The 19,925-nt window shown below is 39.7% G+C and overlaps 2 protein-coding genes and 1 long non-coding RNA gene across 3 annotated transcripts; 1 reads left to right on the forward strand and 2 right to left on the reverse strand.

Annotated features, from left to right (window-relative positions):
* Positions 1-6,308: 6,308 nt before the first annotated feature.
* Positions 6,309-13,749, reverse strand: LOC111574834 (growth/differentiation factor 8-like). The gene is made up of 3 exons (XM_023279662.3): positions 13,374-13,749; positions 11,567-11,937; positions 6,309-9,336 (listed from the first exon to the last, which is right to left on the reverse strand). The coding sequence occupies exons 1-3, from the start codon at positions 13,699-13,701 to the stop codon at positions 8,956-8,958; spliced, it is 1,080 nt and encodes a 359-aa protein (XP_023135430.2). The 5' UTR covers positions 13,702-13,749; the 3' UTR covers positions 6,309-8,955.
* An 890-nt stretch (positions 13,750-14,639) lies between these two features.
* LOC118470920 (uncharacterized) lies at positions 14,640-17,289 on the forward strand. Its single transcript, XR_004848100.2, has 2 exons — positions 14,640-15,498; positions 15,824-17,289. It is a non-coding gene; the product is annotated as an uncharacterized LOC118470920 (long non-coding RNA).
* Position 17,290: 1 nt separating this feature from the next.
* LOC111574914 (mucin-22-like) lies at positions 17,291-19,925 on the reverse strand. Its single transcript, XM_023279773.3, has 4 exons — positions 19,855-19,925; positions 19,170-19,241; positions 18,299-19,061; positions 17,291-17,481 (listed from the first exon to the last, which is right to left on the reverse strand). Exons 3-4 carry the CDS (start codon positions 19,041-19,043, stop codon positions 17,432-17,434), a joined length of 795 nt encoding a protein of 264 aa, XP_023135541.2. The 5' UTR covers positions 19,044-19,061; positions 19,170-19,241; positions 19,855-19,925; the 3' UTR covers positions 17,291-17,431.

A 19,925-nucleotide genomic window follows, 5' to 3' on the forward strand; every position in this document is an offset into this window, starting at 1 on the left:
ATTAAAATATAAAAAATAAAACTTTAATAGTAAACTCTGATCAGTGCTTCAGAAACTGTTTTTTTTTTCTCTTTTTTGGGATCACCGCTGTGTCTGATTTCAACCTAAAGACTGAAAAAGAAGAGATAAGGATATGATATTTAAAATAGAACAGGGGTGTCAAACTCATTTTAGTTCAGGAGCACATTCAGCCCAATTTGATCTCCTGTAACCTATAATAATAACCTTTAAATAATAATAACCTATAAGTAACCACAGCTCGAAATCTTTCCTTTGTTTTAGTGCAAAAAAAGTTGACATTTAAGGAATTATCTTTTAACAAAACATTATGAACAACCTGAAGTTTCTTAAGAAAAAGAAATTCAATTTCTACAACATTCAGCTTCAGTTTATCATTTCCATATTACAACTTCCAGATGACAGTTTATCTACAAAGGAACACAACATTTAGTCACAGCTGTCTGGAACTGAATGATTTAGTATTTTACTTTATGATCAAAACAACAAAAGTCTGAAAAAAGACAAAAAAAAAAACACGAAAAATGAGACAAAACATTACAAAAAGGAGACAAAAAATGACAAAAGCGAGAAACAAAATGGCAAAAAATTAGACAAGCGTCATGAAACCAAACAAAAAAAAGAGACAAAAATTAGACAAATGACACAAACAAGACAAATGACAAAAGCGAGAAATAAAATGACAAAAAAATTCACAAACACAAGCGAGACAAAAAAAACACAAAACGACAAAAACAATACACAAAACAACAAATAAAGCGAAGCACAAAATGACAAAAATAAAACAACACGAGAAAAAAAACAAAATGAGAAAAATGAGAAACAAATCGACAAACAACAGTAGACAAACAACACAAGCGAGACAAAAAACACAAATCGACAAAACAATACACAAAACAACAAATAAAGCGAAGCACAAAATGACAAAAATAAAACAAAAAACACAAGACAAAAAAACACAAAACGAGAAAAATGAGAAACAAATCGACAAACAACAGTAGACAAACAACACAAGCGAGATTTAAAAGAACACAATGACAAAAATGATACACAAAACAACGAATAAAGCAAAACAACACAATAAAAACGAGAAACAAAATGACAAAACCAGGAGCTCAGGTAGAAAATTCATACAAAAAAGACATACAAAAAAAAGACAAAAAACGAGAAATAAAATGAAAATAAATTAGACAAACGTCATGAAACAAAACAAAAGATTACACAAAAAAGTGACAAAAACACAAAAACAATACACAAAACAATGAAAAAAGCAAAACAAAACAAAATATTACAAAAATGAGGCACAAAACGACAAAAAATAGAAAAAAACACAAGTGAGACAAAAATGATACACAAAACAATGAATAAAGTGAAACACAAAATGACAAAAATAAGACAAAAAACACAAGTGAGACAAAAAGGAAATACAAAACAACAAAAACATGAGACAATCGACAAAAATCTGACAAAAAAATGACAAAATCAAGACAAAATATTACAAAAACGAAACACAAAATGACAAAAGAGCAATGAACAATCTAGTATTTATTATAGTAATTATTTTATAATTGAAGCAACTTGTCATGGTCTAGAAATTATTTTAAATTTATAGTTTTACTAATTTCCAATCTGCAGTTAATATCTTCTCTGGAATTTTTACACTTTACAAAATCGGGCCAGAATGGACCCTCTGGAGGGCCGGTTGTGGCCCGCGGGCCGCATATTGGACACCCCTGAAACAGAAAGTACAAGGCAATTGTCTTCTAAGCATCTTGTGTACTTTTAATGATTCTCGTAATGATCATTAATGGGATATAAATAAGAATAACACGGATCTGCTGCAGTCTTTTCAGTGTTTTTCATGTGTTACATTTTCTCTTTTCACTGAAAGTTTTACCTCCAACGTGTACTCAAATCTCAGTATTTGTAGAACAGATTCTGTCTTCTCTGGTATTTGTTGAGAGGGAAACGTTTACAGAACATTGATCTGCCATTTAAAGTGGTTCTTGTAGTTTGGTGAACTTTGGCGCAGCCGTGTGGCACAAACTGAGAACTACATTTAGAATCCAGGGAGCTCCAACAGTGTTTTAAAGATAAAGATAAAGTTCTTTATTTCTCCCCACGCCAGGGGAAATTTACATTGCTACAGCAGCTTATGTAACAGTAGACAGTGTTGGGGGCTTATTGACAAAAAACCCTTAAAATGTTTACTTATGTGGAATATTTGGCTTTTCGGGGGTCTTTGTTTTGGTTTTGTGTCTGTTTGTGGTGATTTTGTGCATCTTTGTCACAATTCTGTGACCTTTTTAGTGTTTTTGTCTCACAAAATGACTCTTTGTACTGTTTTTGTGTCACTTGTTTGTTATTTTTGTCATTTGTTGGTGGTTTTTTGTCACTTTTGGGGACTTTGTTGTCTTTTTGTGACAGTTTTCTGCTTCTTTGTGGTGGTTTTTTTGTCTCTTTGTGGTGGTTTTGCGTTTCTTTGTTGTGATTCTGTGACTTTTTTAGGGTTTTGTCTTACTTGTTGGTGGTTTAGTGCATTTGTGGTGATTTAGTGTGTCTTTGTACTGTTTTTTGTCACTTGCTAGTGGTTTTATGTCACTTTTTTTGTTCTGTTTTGTCTTTTTGTGATGATTTGATGCTTATCTGGTGTTTTTTGTCTCTTTGTAGAGGTTTTGTGCCTGTTTGTGGTGCTCTTGTGACTCTTGTGTTTTTGTCTTGCTTGTTGCTATTATGTGTAACTTTTTGGTGTCTTTTGTCTTTTTATGGTGTTTTTTTTTCTCTTTGTGGTGGTTTTGAGTCACTTATTGATTGTTTTGCATCACTTGGCATTTTATTGCCTCATTGTGGTGTTTTATTGTCTCTTCGTGGTGGTTTTGTGTCACTTGTTGATTGTTTTGTGTCCCTCATTGCTGCTTGTTGGTGTTTTTGTTTTGCTTGTTAGGCATTTTTTGTCTCTTTATAGTGGTTTTGTTTGTCTTAATGGTGGTTTCCGTTTTCTTTTGGTGGCCTTGAGTCACTTTGTTGATGTTTTTGAGTCACTTGTTGATGGTTTTGAGTCACTTGATGTTTTTGCCTCATTGTGGTGGTTTTTTGTCTCTTTGTAGTGATGATGTGACTTTTAGTGTTTTGTGTCACTTGTTGGTGATACTTTTTTTGTTTTGTTGTGCTCATTTTGTGTGTTCTTGTGGTAGTTGTCATCTCCTTGTTGTGGTCTCGAGTCACTTGTTGATTTTTTTAGTGTTACTTGGTGCTTGTCTCTGTAGTGATTTTTTTTTTAAACCACTTTATGGTGGTTGTGACTTTTTTTAGTGTTTTGTGTCACTTGGTAGGGGCTTTATGTCACTTTTTGTCATTTTTTTGTCTCTTTGTGGTGGATTTGTGATTCTTTTTAGAGTTTTATGTTTCTTTCCTAAAAAATCTTTTCTAAAAACATGTCATTTAAAATTGGCCTGAAGTACGAGGAAGTTCTTTCTATCAGTAATTTACCTCAAAGTTTTTTCATTTGATGTGTCAGGTATGATTTTAAAACTGTAAACCTTTACCTGCCATTTGTTGAGTTTTGTCGAGTTTTTTTTTTTTTTTTTAATTGAATTCAATGTTGTATTTTTAGACAGAAATCGTGAAAAATGAGTGAAAATCACCTTATGATGCTTTGTTTTGCAAGAGAAAAAAATCCAAACCCGTCAAGATGGACATTTTACAGCAATGTGACCAAACAAACAAAAAAAAGGAGTGAACTGGAGTTCCCTGCAGCATCACCGATGTGGAACTTGTGGACGTTCTGTTCCAGCAGCAGAACAAAGAGTTTTGGGTCAGACTGCCCGTGAAGCACAACAACAGCCAGGACATCTGCACTCGGCTTCAAATCAAGCTGAAGCCTCCCTCTGAGATCAACTTTCTGCTCTCACACTGTAATTGTGGCCGGTGGAGTCCAAGCAGCCGCTTCTCCGCCATCATATCAGTCGGAGGGGATTTCTACATCTCACACCGTCTGCACAAAACACTCGGTTCTCTAGAGGTTTCATTGCAGGACGGTCGGGGTTAAAGTTCCTCCACTGGCTTGAAGAAATCCACTTTTCATTGCTTCCTAGTTCCATTAGTTTCTAACAAGTGAAAACCAGCGCGACCCACAACGACACAGCTGAGGACGCCTTTAAGTTCTGCTGCAGTTCCTCTGTTGTCCACTAGATGCTGCTCAACTTTCACTAAAGCAGAAGAAATCCAGACTAACATGAACAAAATCTATACATGTAACTAATTCCTCCATGCCTCATTCATAGCTGTTGGTTTTTTACCTTTTTTCTCTGGAATAATGTGCACTTCAGGCTGCAGATGAAAACGAGCCCCTCAGTTATTTACTCTGTTAATCGTTATGCAGGATTTTGTTCTGCTGTGGTGGTTGAGTGTGTCTTTGTGGTGATTTTGTGTCACTTGTTGATCATTTTGTGTCACTGATTAGTTCTTGTTGTCTCTTTGTAGTGATATTTTACCTCTTAATGGTGGTTTTGTGTCTGTTTTTGTTGATTTTTGGTTTTGTGACTCTTGTTGATGGTTTTATGTCACTTTTTGGTGTTTTTTGTCTCTTTGTAGAGATTTTGTTCCTGTCTGTGGTGATTTTGTGACTTTTATTCATGTTTTGTTGTGCTTTTTGGTTGTTTTATGTCAGTTTTTTTGACTCTGTAGTGATTTTGTGCCTCTTTGCCGTGTTTTGTCTCTTTGTGGTGGTTTTGTGTTTCTTTGTGGTAATTTTATGCCTGTTTTTGTGCATTTTTGTCTCTTTCTTTTGATTTTTTGACTCTTTGTGGTGCTTTTATGTCACTTGTTGATCATTTTGTGTCCCTGATTAGTTCTTGTTGTCTCTTTGTAGTGATATTTGACCTCTTAATGGTGGTTTTGTGTCTCTTTGTGGTGATTATGTGCCTGTTTTTGTTGATTTTTTTGTCTTTCTTTGGGTTTTGTGACTTTATGGTGGTTTTGTGTCACTTGTTGATCATTTTGTGTGCCTCTTTAGTGCTTGTTGTCTCTTTGTAGGGATGTTTTACCTCTTATTTATGGTTTTGTGTCTTTTTGTGGTGATTTTGTGAGTCTTTGTAGTGTTTTTGTGTCACTTGTTAGTGGTTTTATGTAATTTTTTTGGCGTTTTGTGTCTCTTTGTAGAGGTTTTGTGCCCGCTTGTGGTGCTTTTGTGACTGTTATTTGTGTTTTTGTCTTGCTTTTTGGTTGCTATGTGTCACTTTATGGTGTTTTTGTCTCTTTGTGGTGGTTTTGGGATTCTTTAAAGAGGTTTTCTCTTTCTGATTCTGTGATTTTTTGTGTGTTTTTGTGTCACTTGTTGGTGAGTTTTTACATTTTTTTTACCCTGTTCATTGTTATGCAGAACAAAATGGTTGAATTTCTTGTAAAAATAAATAGTTTTTAAAATCTCCTCCTGTTCTACGGCCTCTATTCTAAGAACATTAACAATAATTCACTAAAACTATTACTTCCTCTCATATTTTATGCAATAGTCCACTCTCTCACACTCATATTATGTGTTTGTGTGTTTTTCATTGCAGTTTACTTTCATTCCATCAGGAAATCATGCAGCTGTAAGTTTTCACCAGTTTTGACTCTTGAAACTTACAGTAGATCTCTTCAGTGGGGATAAAGGTTACTGTATATTTGAATGTGGTGTTTTTCTGAACAAGTGGACATTCTTTATTTTCAGCATTGTTTTTGTCTGTTTGTGTTCATTTTGCTTCTCTTGCTGGTTCTTTAGCATTTTTGTTTGTTTTTGTTTAGTTTCTCTTCTTGGTGGTTTGCCTCTTTGGGGTTGTTTCTGCTTCTTTGCACTCATTTTCCATCTCTTAGTGGGTTTTATCTTTTGGTGGCTGCTTTATCTTTTGATAGTTTGTCTCTTGGAAGCTGCATGAATCTCTGTCTCTTCATCTTTTTGCATCTCTTTCTAGCAGTTTTGTGTCATTGTCGCTAAACTTTCCACCAAGGATTGATGCAGTCGTAATAATCCTTCCACGTTCTACTTGCACATACATATTGATGCATGTTTATTTACTTGCCATGTACAAGATTAAGCATAAACGTTTCTATTTGATATAACTGAACACCATCGGAAATCTTGTTTTTGCAGACCTCCAGTGGTTTAAGTTCTCTCCTGTGAAGCTCTTTGGTTCTTTCTTGAAGCTAATGTATAGTGCATGGTAGTATTAAGAGGACCAATAGCAGAGAGATTTCTTGGTTGCACCACACAAAGAAATGTGCAGAAAAAAAGAAGGAACAAACTCGTTAAATCAGCTGTGGCACATTTTATGAGGCAGCAGATGCATTCAATGTTTGAGCCCCAAGAACAGCAGAAAGACAACGCTTGAGCTTCGAGGAAAACATCACCCCAGATCCACCCAAAGGAGCGTTTTCTGGCTCCAGGGAGGACATGTCAGTTAAAACACGACACCCTGTCAGTCTTCTCATGCTTAACGACATGCAACACAACCCATCACAGCGGAAACACGACAACAGAATGAAAACTGCAGCGCTGTCCTCAAGAGAAGCATCTCTGCTCTTGAGAACTGATCACAGCGAGGAGTTTGCAAACAAGCGGCAGGACGGGGAGGATCCATGTGTCGGCTCCGAGTCACTCAGTTCATGTTTACCAGAAGAAAGACGCCCTGCAGGGTTTGCTCTGGTCAAGGCTCAAATCAGGGCACGGCTGCATAAAACAGGAGGACAATAAGCAGCAGGAGTCTATCAAATCCTAAAGTCTTGCTCCATGTGAAGGTATCTGGAGTCAAAGTACAACATGCAAATTAAAGTTGAAGCAAAGTTGGAGTTATTTACATCCATATAGGACATTTAACAAGTAAAATATAAGTAAGAAGACATAAATTTTGCCTACTTCAGGTTTATCTCGTGTTAGACTTGTGATATATTCACTTTAACGTGCAACATAAGGGACGCTGCTGTGTATTTTGTGTGTCCTCTTGGAATTTGTGTCCACTAGGTGGCAGAACAGAGCAAAAACAACAACGATCTCTGTTGAAAATTGGACACAATTTTGCCCATTTTAGTGCAACTCACAAGCATGAGCTAATTTCCATCGTTATGAGTGGAGCAGATTGGGCAAACCATCGTGCATAGGTCACCTTTTCAGAAAAAGTGCTAGCCACGGAAAAAATTCAATATGGCAGCCATTTTTCAAGATGGCCACCAAACGGACCTCTGTTACATGGTTTTGCTCAAAAACCCGAGTGCAAATTGTGATACAAACATGGAATTTGTCAGGAGTGTTCCTAGTTGGTCACTTTTTTAGATAAAAGCGCTAGCGGCAAAAAAAAAAAATTCAACATGACAGCCTATAAGCAGGGTGGATAATCACGTGACTTATTTCATTTTATCGTACGACAATGGGGCTATTCAGTGAAATGACTTCTTTGTGACTGAATCAGTCAACAATGAACAGCCCTTGGAGCTAAAGCAGTCCATTCAACAAAACAAGATCGGGGAGATATCTCAAAAAAGCATAAAAACGAAGGATTTCACGTGATTATCCGCCATGGGGAATGAAAATTACAAATATTTCACCAAATTTAACTTGTACATTGATATCAGAGCAAAACCGTATAACAGAGACCCATTTAGCGGCCATTGTTCAAAATGTTGAATTTTTTCATTGCTCGCACTTTTTCCTGAGAAGGTGACTTGCAAGAAACACTCGTACCAAATTTCATGCTCATATCACAATTACCACCATGGTTTCTGAGCAAAACGACACAGCAGAGACCCATCTGGTGGCCATCTTGAAAAATGGCCGCCATATTGAATTTTTTTCATGGCTAGCACTATTTTTCCAGAAAACTGACCACTAAGTAATGCTCGTGCCAGATTTCATGCTTATAGCACAAAGTGCACGATTCAACCCCAAATCCACATTTGCCTGCTCCACTATGTTGTTTCCATGCTGAAACGCTGCCCCCCGCTGTTCGTTTACTGAATTGCATCTTTTGGTGGACATGAAAGTTTTTTGTTTTTTTAAAGTGACTATATCACAAGCCTTAAAGCTGAAACTGAAAACAATACCGTAATTTTAACAATGGACCAAATGACTTGAACATTAACAGTTTGCTCGTAGCAACACTGCAGTTACCTTCAGCTCTGTGGAACATTCTAGTGTCTTTTCGTTTATTGTTTTGGTTCCCAACTTCAGCTTTATTTATTTTTTTTTTAACAACTCTAGTTGCAACTTGAAGCCGCTTTCAGAGGAAAAAGCTCCTGTACATGACCCCCTCCGTAGCAAACAGACACAGTTAGACAAGCTAGTCGAACACTTAGCAGCTAAAGAACCACATATTTACCTCAAGAGCTGGTGGAGACCAAAAACAGAGCTAAAAGTTTTTGACTTGCATTCACTGAGCAGACACAACTCCAAAAGAGCGATCATGTTGCTTTGTATCTACTGGATGTGTAAATAAGCTGCTATTTGCTAACAAGTTTACAGCTCTGTAAGGTGTTGGTTTCACAGCCAGTTTCTGCTGCTCCCAAGTGGCTCAAGTTGTTACTACCGGTCTAAAAATGAAAGGGAAGGCTGCTACTTTCACACAACGTAAGTTATGATTGTTTTTTGGGGGTTTTTTGCCACGTTTTGTTGAAGATCTGTGCCATCGCTGTTGTGTCTTTACAACATTTAATTGGTCCCTCAGAACAATCATCTGTTTCCATCATGTTTCGTTCTTACTTCCTGGTTTAAATCAACTTTTTGGGTTGCGATAAAAATGCAGATTAGTAGTTCATTCCCTGGAATTTTTTTTTTTAATTTCTGTTGCGAATGATATTTTAACATTCTCAAAGCTTATTTATTGTCTGTTTCAACTGTTTCAAATTAGATTTTTTTGCATCACTTTGTCTGAAGACCGAGCCTCTATGACTGTCCTGCAGGATGCTTCCTCAGGAGCAGCCACAGTGGTCGACCACCATGGACGGGATCTTTCCGTAGATGATCTGCTCCTTGCGGTTGAAGTAGAGCATGTTGATGGGCGACATCTTGGTGGGCGTGCAGCAGGGCCCCGCGGTGCCCCGGGGGTTGGCCTTGTTCACCAGGTGTGCGTGGGGATACTGCTGCAGGTGCATGAACTCGCACTCCCCCGAGCAGTAGTTGGCCCGGTAGCGTTTGGGCGCGATGATCCAGTCCCAGCCGAACTCCTCGAAGTCGACGGTGAGCGGATAGCGACAGCAGCGAGTCTCTGCAGACTCCTCGTCGCAGTTGAGGCCCGAGTCACGACGGGACCTTTTGGGGCTGTCGAGGATCTTCACCACGATGAACGGTTGCTGGAGAGGAATTAAAAAATTAAGATCATTTACTGGCAACTTTATTGACATGACAATGTTGAATTTGGAGCACAATGAGAAACAACAAGAAGTAGCCCAGCCTTGATGACTGACGATGGGTAAAGCTTATTTTAAGCTTGCTGCGTCCGGGAGGCCCATGTGGACAAATTTACGTCATTTTAGCAGCTACGCCTCCTCACGCAGCCCGTCTCAAGCGGAAAATTTCTGCATCACGCACCTCCAAATTTTTCTAACTACACGGATGGAGACATACGGAAAGTTGGCGGAAGAACAGGAGATCCTAACAGCAGAAGTTCAGAAATACAGGCATTTATATGACTCATCACACAGAAATCACCGTGGTAACCGGGATATGTACAATTCATGGCGTGAAATTAAAACTAACTGCTGAAATGAAGCTATTCGGTAAAATGCTATGTTGTAAGTGGTGTAAACAATGGCAAACTTCTTCTACTCTAGTTTAGTACTAGAGTAGACTAGGTAGATGCGTGTTTGCGATATACTGCCCCCTGTAGTTTGGGAGCAGACACTGCATGCAGTTTAAAGCCCCACACATTCTCTCCAGCAGATTTCCAAGTGTCTCATTTCCACGCGGCTCGTTTGTGTGGAAAGCATAATTCAGTCTTAAAAAGGATCCAGTGCGTTGATTGAAACTAAACTTTTGCACCAAAACTCCACCTAAAGCTGCGTGTCTACTAGGTGCGTTTTTCCCGCATATAAACGCGTCACACCTGAAAATCGCCACATCTGCCGGACCTTCAAGCAGAAAACGCTGTCATGTGACCACTTAGTGATCTGCTGAATCTCAAGCGCTGTCATGTGACAATGTTGTGGCTTGCTAGTGACCGCCCACCATGTGTGCGATTTTCAGATGTGGCACGTTTACATGCAGGAAAACGCATCTACTGGACACGCACCTTAAGAGCCAACCAGATTTGTCGGGTGTAGTTTGAACTCTTTTGATTTAACCCTGTAGAGCTCAGCGTAGCGCCGGCGATACGACTGCATATTCATTTTTGGTTGGCGTTTACATTTGAAACCAGATAAGATCGATGGATCATTCTTTTCACATAAGAAATCTGGGCAGTTAGACTAACATTTCACACATTCACCAGGCATTTGTAAAAATACACAATAAAGCGCACATAACAAAACTCTTTATAAACCTGACCAAATCAGGATGTCGTGCAACTTTTTTACAAATTGAGGGATACAGCTGTGCTATTTCTGTATTTTGAAATACAACCCCAACACTAACACCAATGCCCTTGTGAAAAAGGCACAGCAGCGTCATTGAAGGAGGTCAACCTGTCCCAAGAACTGCTGTTGTCCTCCTACAGATGTTCTGTAGAACGCATCCTCATCTACAACATCTTAGTGTGGTACAAGAGCAGCTCTCAGGCTGACAAGAAGGCTCTGGAAGAGTCATGAAGTCGGAACAGAGCATCATCGGAGCACAGCTGTCCTCTCTGTCAGACATCTAGAACACCAGATGTCTGGCCAGAAGCATCACCTCTGACAGTTCACACCCAGGACACAGCCTGTTCTCACTGCTGCCCTCAGGACAGATACAGATCCATCCAGGCCTGCAGATTCACACCATGTTTAACCCGAGTACTGAGCACATAATGGCTTCAGTGCTGCCATTTGTTGTCGTACTCGTTCTTCTCAATATCTTATCGGCTCCTTTTGCACATATATTTATACTTTTTATCTATTTGTCTTATTTGTACTTTGCACCACAAGAGTTGTCTTTTAATTTGGTTGTACATTGTGTGTGTATAATGACAATAAAAGCATTGTATTGCATTGTATGCTATTCTGTTCTATTCTATTCTGTTCTATTCTATTCTGCATGTGATAAAAAAAAGATTTTTTTTTTTAGGTTTATTGCACTTTTAAGCAATTTCTTGCAGTAGTTAAGACAAAAGTCAATATGTATTATTAAAACTTGAGATATAAGGAGATGGATTGTGTTCATTTGGGGAAATAAAGGTTATATTGATGTAAAGCAAATATAAATATTCCAAAAAAGGCTTTGCTCTTGCTTCAATTTAGCCATTAAAAGCTGCTCTGTCTGCTCAGTAAACCAATCATCTTTGGCCTGTGTCTAGTTGTACAAATGCTTGGACCAGGTAATAAAGTTCATCATACTTATGGAGCAAATGTCAGAGAACATGAGGCTGAATGTTGGATTTGTTGCTCTCACCAGTCCTTCCTCTCCAGGCTCTGCCGAGGTGACGGCCAGATCTTCTCCTTTGGAGTCGTAGGCGTTGATTTCTATGCCGTAGTTGGTTTCCGGTTGACGCAGCCAAGCCTGCAGCAGAGACTTGATGTCGATGCTCTGCCACGAACCGGCGCCGGCGTCCGTGTCGATCTTCAGGGAACGGACTCGGACACGCGTGTTGTTTCCCTCCTTCCCGGGTTTGAGGCGGGAGATCTGCAGGAAGACGGTGGTGACCATGTCGGCCGGCCGCAGGTGGACCCACAGCTGAGCGCTCAGGAGGTTTTTGGGCTGAATCTTCGGGCTGAGGCTGAACAGACAACAGGAGGACAACTCGTCCTCGTCCACTGGATTGGCTGGAAGAAGTAATTCACACAAAAAGTTTCATTATCTGGTTGAACACTCTAGCTTCTTCCAGGTGTTTGTGGCATCTCTCCAACAACTTTCTCAGAGCTGCAAAGATGTCTATGAATAAACAGCAGTAATACTTGAGAAATTTGTGACCCCAGATGATTAATTGTCACAATGCCCTCCTAACATTTTCTTTAGCAACACTTTCAGGACAAATGTAGGCCTTTTCTAGGATTAGATGACTCAAGAACAAAAAGTATTTGTTAATTTCATTTTTATATTCCCCAGATGATGAATCCTAATGCTCTTAGTGACCATCAGGGCACAAACTAAGGCAGAAAGTCAGGGCATTTTTGAACATTACACTTAGGAATGTTTCTTTTCTTTCACAACAAAAATATGCTGGTCAAGGCTCAAATCAGGGTACGGCTGCATAAAACAGGAGGACAATAAGCAGCAGGAGTCTATCAAATCCTAAAGTCTTGCTCCATGTGAAGGTATCTGGAGTTAAAGTACAACATGCAAATTAAAGTTGAAGCAAAGTTGACGTTGTTTACGTCCATAGAGGACATTTAACAAGTAAAATATAAGTAAGAATACATGAATTTTGCCTACTTCAGATTTATCTCGTATTAAACTTGTGATATATTCACTTTAACGTCTTTAACATAAACATCCCAACTTCAATGATTTTTAAATGGGTGTATCTGCAAAAAAAATGTATATATTGGATATAGATATTAGATCTCTGGATAAAATATATACACTACTGTTCAAAGGTTTGGGGTCATCCAGACAATTTCATGTTTTCCATGAAAACTCCCACTTAAGTGCACAAGGGTTTTCTAATCATCAGTGAGCCTTTCAACACCATTAGCTAACACAATGTAGCATTAGAACACAGGAGTGATGGTTGCTGGAAATGTTCCTCTGTACCTCTATGGAGATATTCCATTAAAAATCAGCTGTTTCCAGCTAGAATAGTCATTTACCACATTAACGTCTACACTGGATTTATCATTCATTTAATGTTATCTTCATTGAAAAAACTGCTTTTCTTTCAAAAATAAGTGACCCCAAACATTTGAACGGTAGTGTATGTGGATATATTATGTAATATAGTGTTGTAATTTTCAGATGCAGCTTTCCAAAACTATCCAAAATCAGACCGTTTCTGTTCTGGATTGAAGCCACACTGGTATAAACCTTTAGAAATAAAAATCAAACATGATATATTCTTTAGGTAGTGCTATTAAAAACATAATATATGGGGTCTATATGGTCGTTTGCGCCTGTTAAATCCACAGCTGTTCAGAAACGATCTTTACGCACAGGATTTACGCACGGACTTCGCTTTTACGCACAGCGCTGTGAAAAGCCCCACGGCAGAAAACAGCAAAAATAAAGTGTGAAACATTTCTTATTTTTTCTGTTTAGTTACGCTTGGTGGCCATAGTGATGATGGTCTCCGTGGTTGCGTGGTCCTCGTCCTCCACCCGCGGGTCGTACTGGTCCAGGAGCTGCGTCAGAGGGGGCGCTTTGGGCAGCAGCTGGCGGATCATGTCCCGGCTGATGTTCGGCGCCTGCTCCAGCCGCAGGATGCTGAGGATCTGCGACTTGATGCTGTGCAGCCTCATCTGCTTGCTGTGCTCCCGGAAGTCGCAGGCCGAGCACTGCTCCCCGCTCTCCGCCAGCAGCTTGGAGGTCTGGTTCATCTCCGAGGCGAAACCCGCGGAGGAGAAGACGGCGACGCAGAGCAGGAGGAGCATCCTGGAGAGGAGAACGAGTCGGTGTGGTGACGCTGTCTGGTATGAGTCTGTCCCCGGGCAGCACCACTTTATGATTGGCTCCAAATCACATTTTTTTTTTTTTTTAATATATAGAAGTGAGATTTAAAGAGGTAGCAGGACTTTTAAGACATTATGATTTTTAGTTTTAATGTGTTAAAAAGACGTTTGATAAAAGATTAGACTCGTTGTTTTGCCTACAGCTGCGTTCTCGGACACTTTTAAAGCTTTTGCACATTTTCCTAAAACACAAAATGCATTTTCCATCCTCCTTAAGGTCGTTTTTGTTGCCACCAGATGGCGCCTCTCTCACTGTATAAACTCCCGCTCTGTGGAAGGACCCTGAACGCGCCATCACCTTTTGACCTCCAGTTGACCCACTTTGTTTCTTAGAGCAACTTTAGAGGCACAAATGTGACCAACAAGGTTTGAACCCGCCGTCATTCACAGACTAACAGACACAGGTTTTAATCTGGACAATAAATCAAAATTTTTCATGTTTTCTGATGCAAATACGCCTGTTAGAAACCAACAGTTCGAATTCAAATGACAGCAATGAAGCAAGAAAGTATATAGTTCCAATTGTGGGGTTGCTTTTATTGACGCATCCAAATACTTTAAAGTCTCAGTTTCAGGAAACATGAACCCCTGAATAAATCCTAAAAGCAGGCAAAAACCTAAGAGAACTCTTAATCTATACCGTTAGATAACAGTTTCGACTGTTTATTTATTTAGCTAACCAGATCCATTTATGTATCAACACTGTCAGCTAGCTATTTTAGCTGTTTACAAACGTTTAGGTTCTAGTTTCAACTTCTAATCCACACTTTTAGCTAACCATTTCCAGTGTTTTTTCATGCTTTCAGCGAGCTGTTTTAGCTGTGTGTCCACTTTTTGTTAATTATTTTAACAGTTAATCTAAGCTGTTAGCTAACCAACAGCTCGTCACCAGTTTATTTCCAATTTTAAACGAATTACTTCAAGTGTTCGTCAACATGTTTAGCTAACATTTTCCGTTGTTCATCTATGGCTAACAATTTTAAATTTTTATGCATATTTGTAGCTCACAATTTCAATTCTTTAGCAATAGTTTTAGGCAGCTATGTAGCTCTTTATCCACCTAAACTTGTCTTAACTGTTAATCCATACTGTTAGCTAATAATTTCTGCTGTTTATTTACTTAGCTAACGATTCCCAATTATTTATCCATACTCTTAGCTAGCTAATTTAGCTGTTAAGCCATACTGTTAGCAAACAATTTCTATAGTTTTTATTGAAGCATCCAAATACTTTAAAGTCTCAGTTTAAGGAAATAATCCAGGAGTCACTGTGGATCATTTTCTTCACATGAACCCCTGAATAAATCTAGAAATCAGTCCAAAACCTAAGAGAATTAGGACTCAGTAAATGATATTTATCTCCAATATATATTTATTTCTCTTTACTTGTATCTAAAGCTGTTCAGATGATGACCCTGGATGATCTGATTGATTAAAAAAACCCACACAAATCTCCAAAAGTTTAAAGAAATCACCACTAAAACCTCAACAAGATCAACTGACACGGTGTTTTTAAGCAAACCTCATATTCAAATGACTAATTTCTCTTCATCTAGTAATGCAGTTGGGACCTTTAGGTGCTCTAACTGGGTGGTTTTGGGTGACTAGCTCCTCCCACCGACCAGCAGCAGGGGAACTGGTTCAGCTGCAGGTTTACCAGCAGCTCTGGAGGTCGGAAACCTGAAATTAACCAGAGAGGAGCTGCAGCACAGTGCACGAGGTAAAGCCTGAAATGTTATTGAACTATATTATATTATATTAGATTATATTATATATGCAGATGACTTATTCAGACTATTCTTAACTGGTCCCTGAATCCTTCAAATGTTCTTCCATTGACTGATACTGTTTACTGTAAAGCTAAGACTCAGACTCTACTGTCTGTATCTCCCTGTATGTTTCTCTTCCATGCTTTAAAGACTGTTAGAACACAGATGACCTTAACTTTACTGTTATTGGATAAACAGAAGCTGCCAGTGATGAGATCTGCCTCTTGTTTAGGAGGCTACACCTGAGATTAAGCGAGTATTTCTGTGTTTCTGCAGACGTGGAAGTAATAAAATGGGACTAAACAGTGAACTCTGGTGTCTGTGAGATGGGATGTAACGAGTCCAGATGCTGGTCTTTGTCTCATTCGGACAAATCGAAGGAGACCGAGCACAGAGACGATGAAACGGAGGAGTTTCTGAAGCATATAAAGGAGGATCGATGTGTCTCCAGGTCAGTGGATCCTCCTCTGGTCAGCATCCAGACGCTGGACTTTGCCAGCAGGATGTCGGAGGATATCGTGGCTCAGGCTCTGCAGCTCTGCTGGCAGGTGGAGCATCAACACCAAGAGCTGCCTTTTATCGACAGCGACTCTGATTATATCATCTGAAACAACAGAGTTTTCCCATGGAGTCGGACTGAACTTGCTGAAAATGTGGCAGGAATCTGTGTCATTTCACAACTTTACCACACATGTGAGTCACTGTTTGTGTGACTGTTGTGACATTTTGCATTAAAAACTGGAATCAGCTTTTTTCCCAACAAAATACAGGTAATTTATCACTGACAACTGGACACCTTCTTCCAGTTTTTGTTGTACTTTGCAGCTGAGCAGTATGCAGATAATCGTTTCTTCTATTTTTATCCAGCATTTGCAACGAATATAAGATTGTTAACTGTTAACTTTTCTGCTCCAAACTGTTCAGTACATTTCAAAAATATAATTGTAAATTCTGTTGTCAGATGAGTTTAACTAATCTTTGCAATATTGATTAGTTTTATTAGCCCTAAACCCAAATACCACTGGTATACATAATGTTATATTAATAATAATGTCATTCCTATAATTAGTAAATGGGTATATCTTGGTTTATTTTGGTTATTTTGTAGTACATTTCCTAAATGTTTGCACTATCTTTCCTGCAGGAACAATGCAAATTCCCCCACTGTGGGAATAATCAGTCTGTCAGTCTGGCATCAAATCAGATGATCTGCCCTGCTGGAGGCGGAGCTAAACCACACCTGTTACCTGAACTGACTTTGCGTCTCTGCCCTGAGGTGTATGCTGCAGCGTCACGCTCAGGGCAGAGGGCAAAATAAGAGGTTCTGGCTTCTATGTTTACTCCCTGGGAACCAAGCATGAAAGGTTCCACCCAGAACTCTATGTGCTCTTAGATGCTTCCTCATAATATGAACCAAAACACTACACCTGTCTTGTTTCTCCTCTAAGTCAACATGAATTATTCTTTAAATATGTCAGACATGTAAGACCCGTCTTAGTGTTTTTAAAATTTAGCATTTTATTCATGTGAAGTCATTATCTTGAATAATTAAGTTATACTTTTATGAAATTTGTGTATTTTTTATGTGGTAATTAATGGGCAAAAAAAGAGAAAAAAAAATCATTAAAAGTCACTTTGGCTCTGACATGAATTGAAAGATTGTGTCACAGTAAATTGTAAAGCTGCTAAAAACATAGAACACTGCATTCAGTGTGGAAATAAAAAAAGAGAGAAACATTTCAGTTTGTCTTCAGAGTATTTTATTTCATTTAACCATTTTCTTTGTACTTTCTGCACCATTGCCAATGCAGTGCAGTGGGTTAATTATTTCATTTCTGGTAGTTATTTTCCCTGCAGCGTCTTCTCAGCTGCTTTGGCTGAAGTTCAAAGCTGAAGACAGGTTGACACACCAGTTTTCGTCATTAAAGTGGTTCCTATGGAGATAAAAATACTGAAAATGAACGGAAGCAACAGTGGGCATAATGCCATCACAATGCAAAATGTGATTAACTAGCTTTGGTTAAGATTTTCTTTTTAATAGGACAAAAAGACGTTTCCTTATTACCACAGTAAACTATGCATGTACAGTAAATCCTGAAATACTGACTTATCATATCTTAGACCAAGTTTCAAATCATGCATTGTGTGATTTCCCAGTACTTTAACTTGACTTAAGGTCTTCTGATTTATTTGAAGGGTTTGGATGCAGAGTGGTCTAACCCAATTTGTGTAGTTTTTGAGAAAAATGGTTTCAGAGTTTTGTATTTTCCAGAATCGTCTAACACTGGAAGCACCACTGTAACACTATATTTGGGTTGTGGGTTAGACAACTTTTCCACTAAAATCTAGACCATAAAATATTCCAGAAATTATATAAGACTGTTTATAAGATGTTTTGTGGGTTAGACCACTCTGCTTCAACCCCTCTAATGTTGCAATCAGAGTTGGAAAAGCATCTTCTACGAATAATTTGTTAAAGGTTTAACACTCAAAGGGTTCCTCAGACTTGTGTGGGTGTGGTTTGACCAGATTTGATTGACAGCATTGAACCGTCCTCAGATTCAAATGCTGATTGGTGCACAGAAGTCGGTGACATCATGTTTGTTCCAGCTGAGCCCCGCCCACTTCAAACCAGTGAGAGGAGCTGAGAGGAAACTACGCTAACAGAAATTTATGATTTGAAATAACTTTTGTAACTTTGGCAGAATATGTTTGTGTATGTAAAGATTTGAAATGAACTTTGGGTCTCACCTGGGTTCACCTCTCCTCTAGCAGCCGTGACCATGGCCATGACCGTGGCCATGCTTTTTGCCATGACCACGGCCATGCTTGCGGCCATGTTTGTGCCTGTGTTTGCGGCCATGTTTTCCCGGGTGGCCATCGTCCTCACTACCGGTGCCACTGCCACTGCCAGTGCCGCTATCACTGCCGCCACTGCCACCATCGTGACCAGGGCTTCCACCACCACTCCCACGACGGCGCCGATGATCACGGTCAGGGCTGCCTCGGTCCCTTCGGTCACGGTCAGGGCTACGGCGGTCCCTGCTGCCACATCGGTCACGGTCAGGGCTTCCTCGGTCCCTTCGGTCACGGTCAGGGCTACGGCGGTCCCTTCGGTCACGGTCAGGGCTTCCTCGGTCCCTTCGGTCACGGTCAGGGCTTCCTCGGTCCCTTCGGTCACGGTCAGGGCTCCCTCGGTCCCTTCGGTCAGGGTCAGGGCTCCCTCGGTCCCTTCGGTCACGGTCAGGGCTCCCTCGGTCCCTTCGGTCACGGTCAGGGCTTCCTCGGTCCCTTCGGTCACGGTCAGGGCTCCCTCGGTCCCTTCGGTCACGGTCAGGGCTTCCTCGGTCCCTTCGGTCACGGTCAGGGCTGCCTTGGTCCTTGCGGTCATGGTCAGAGCTGTGTCTCTTCCCTCCTGCATCCTTTTGATGATCGTCTTTATCGCCATGACCTCCACCATGATGCCCCTGGTCCCCCGGCTGGGGCCCGAGGTCATACCCTGAGGGGTGGCCGTCTGTAGGAGCACCAGTCAGATGGTAAAAAGCTATTTTCTTTGCACAATTTATCCTAGACTTTGCAAAAATGTGAGCTGTTTAAAGAAAACATGAGCCGTGCGTCTTACCTGAACAGCTGCTGAACATTTCTGTTGCTACTGATCTTTGTGACGGGTGAGTCTTTGATGATCGAGAATGATCTGAATAAAAGCAGAACAGGAGGGGCCCAATTACTTGTCAGTTAAACCAGTTTGACAAGATGAATGAGAATGTAAGACTTTGCAGTTTGGTACATGATCCAAACTAAACAAAAGTCAGGCTTTTAGAAATCAATAGGCTGGTTTGCTTTTTGCATTTCTAAGTTATGTCTTTAATCCTTTGATGCGCATCATGGGTCAAAAGTGACCCAAATCCAATGGAAAATGGGTATCTCCTGACCCACAATGCGCATCAAAGGGTTATGTTTGGAAAAGGCTTTCAGAGCCTGCAGAACGTTTCCAATCACATTTAGTTTTTTTAGTTTAGTGTTAAATATCAAACTCGTTTTTTTCAATGACTACAAGTTGTACAGCTTTCAGAAAAAATTAAACACAGTCATGTAAATTCTGACAAATCGTTGCATTGAATTCACTGTTTTATTCAACTGGTTGCTTACAGGCAGCTAAAATGAAAAATAGTCCTTCCTAAAAACATGTAAACTTGCTTGATTTAATCCGATCTCAAACTCTGCTAAATAATTTTCCATGTTTGACAAAGTTTAGAATCTTATTTCCCATGTTTGTCTAATGTCAGAAAATAAAATCTTGTACTTACGTGGTCTGAGCGGCAGTCAACAACCGCAGGTTCTGTCAGAGTGCAGAGGATGCGCTGTAATTTATAAGCTG

Source organism: Amphiprion ocellaris, chromosome 24 (genome assembly GCF_022539595.1).
Source record: "Amphiprion ocellaris isolate individual 3 ecotype Okinawa chromosome 24, ASM2253959v1, whole genome shotgun sequence".
NCBI lineage: Eukaryota > Metazoa > Chordata > Actinopteri > Pomacentridae > Amphiprion > Amphiprion ocellaris.

What these genes read in the sequence shown, in the direction of transcription:
- LOC111574914 (XM_023279773.3), bottom strand. Translation starts at nt 19,043, where the DNA reads ATGACCTCGGGCCCCAGCCGGGGGACCAGGGGCATCATGGTGGAGGTC. An exon ending in TAGAGGAGAGGTGAACCCAG is followed by an intron (nt 17,482 to 18,298) that starts GTGAGACCCAAA and finishes TTATCTCCATAG; the next exon opens with GAACCACTTTAATGACGAAA.
- LOC111574834 (XM_023279662.3), bottom strand. Translation starts at nt 13,701, where the DNA reads ATGCTCCTCCTGCTCTGCGTCGCCGTCTTCTCCTCCGCGGGTTTCGCC. An exon ending in CATCACTATGGCCACCAAGC is followed by an intron (nt 11,938 to 13,373) that starts GTAACTAAACAG and finishes TACTTCTTCCAG; the next exon opens with CCAATCCAGTGGACGAGGAC. An exon ending in AGCCTGGAGAGGAAGGACTG is followed by an intron (nt 9,337 to 11,566) that starts GTGAGAGCAACA and finishes ATTCCTCTCCAG; the next exon opens with CAACCGTTCATCGTGGTGAA.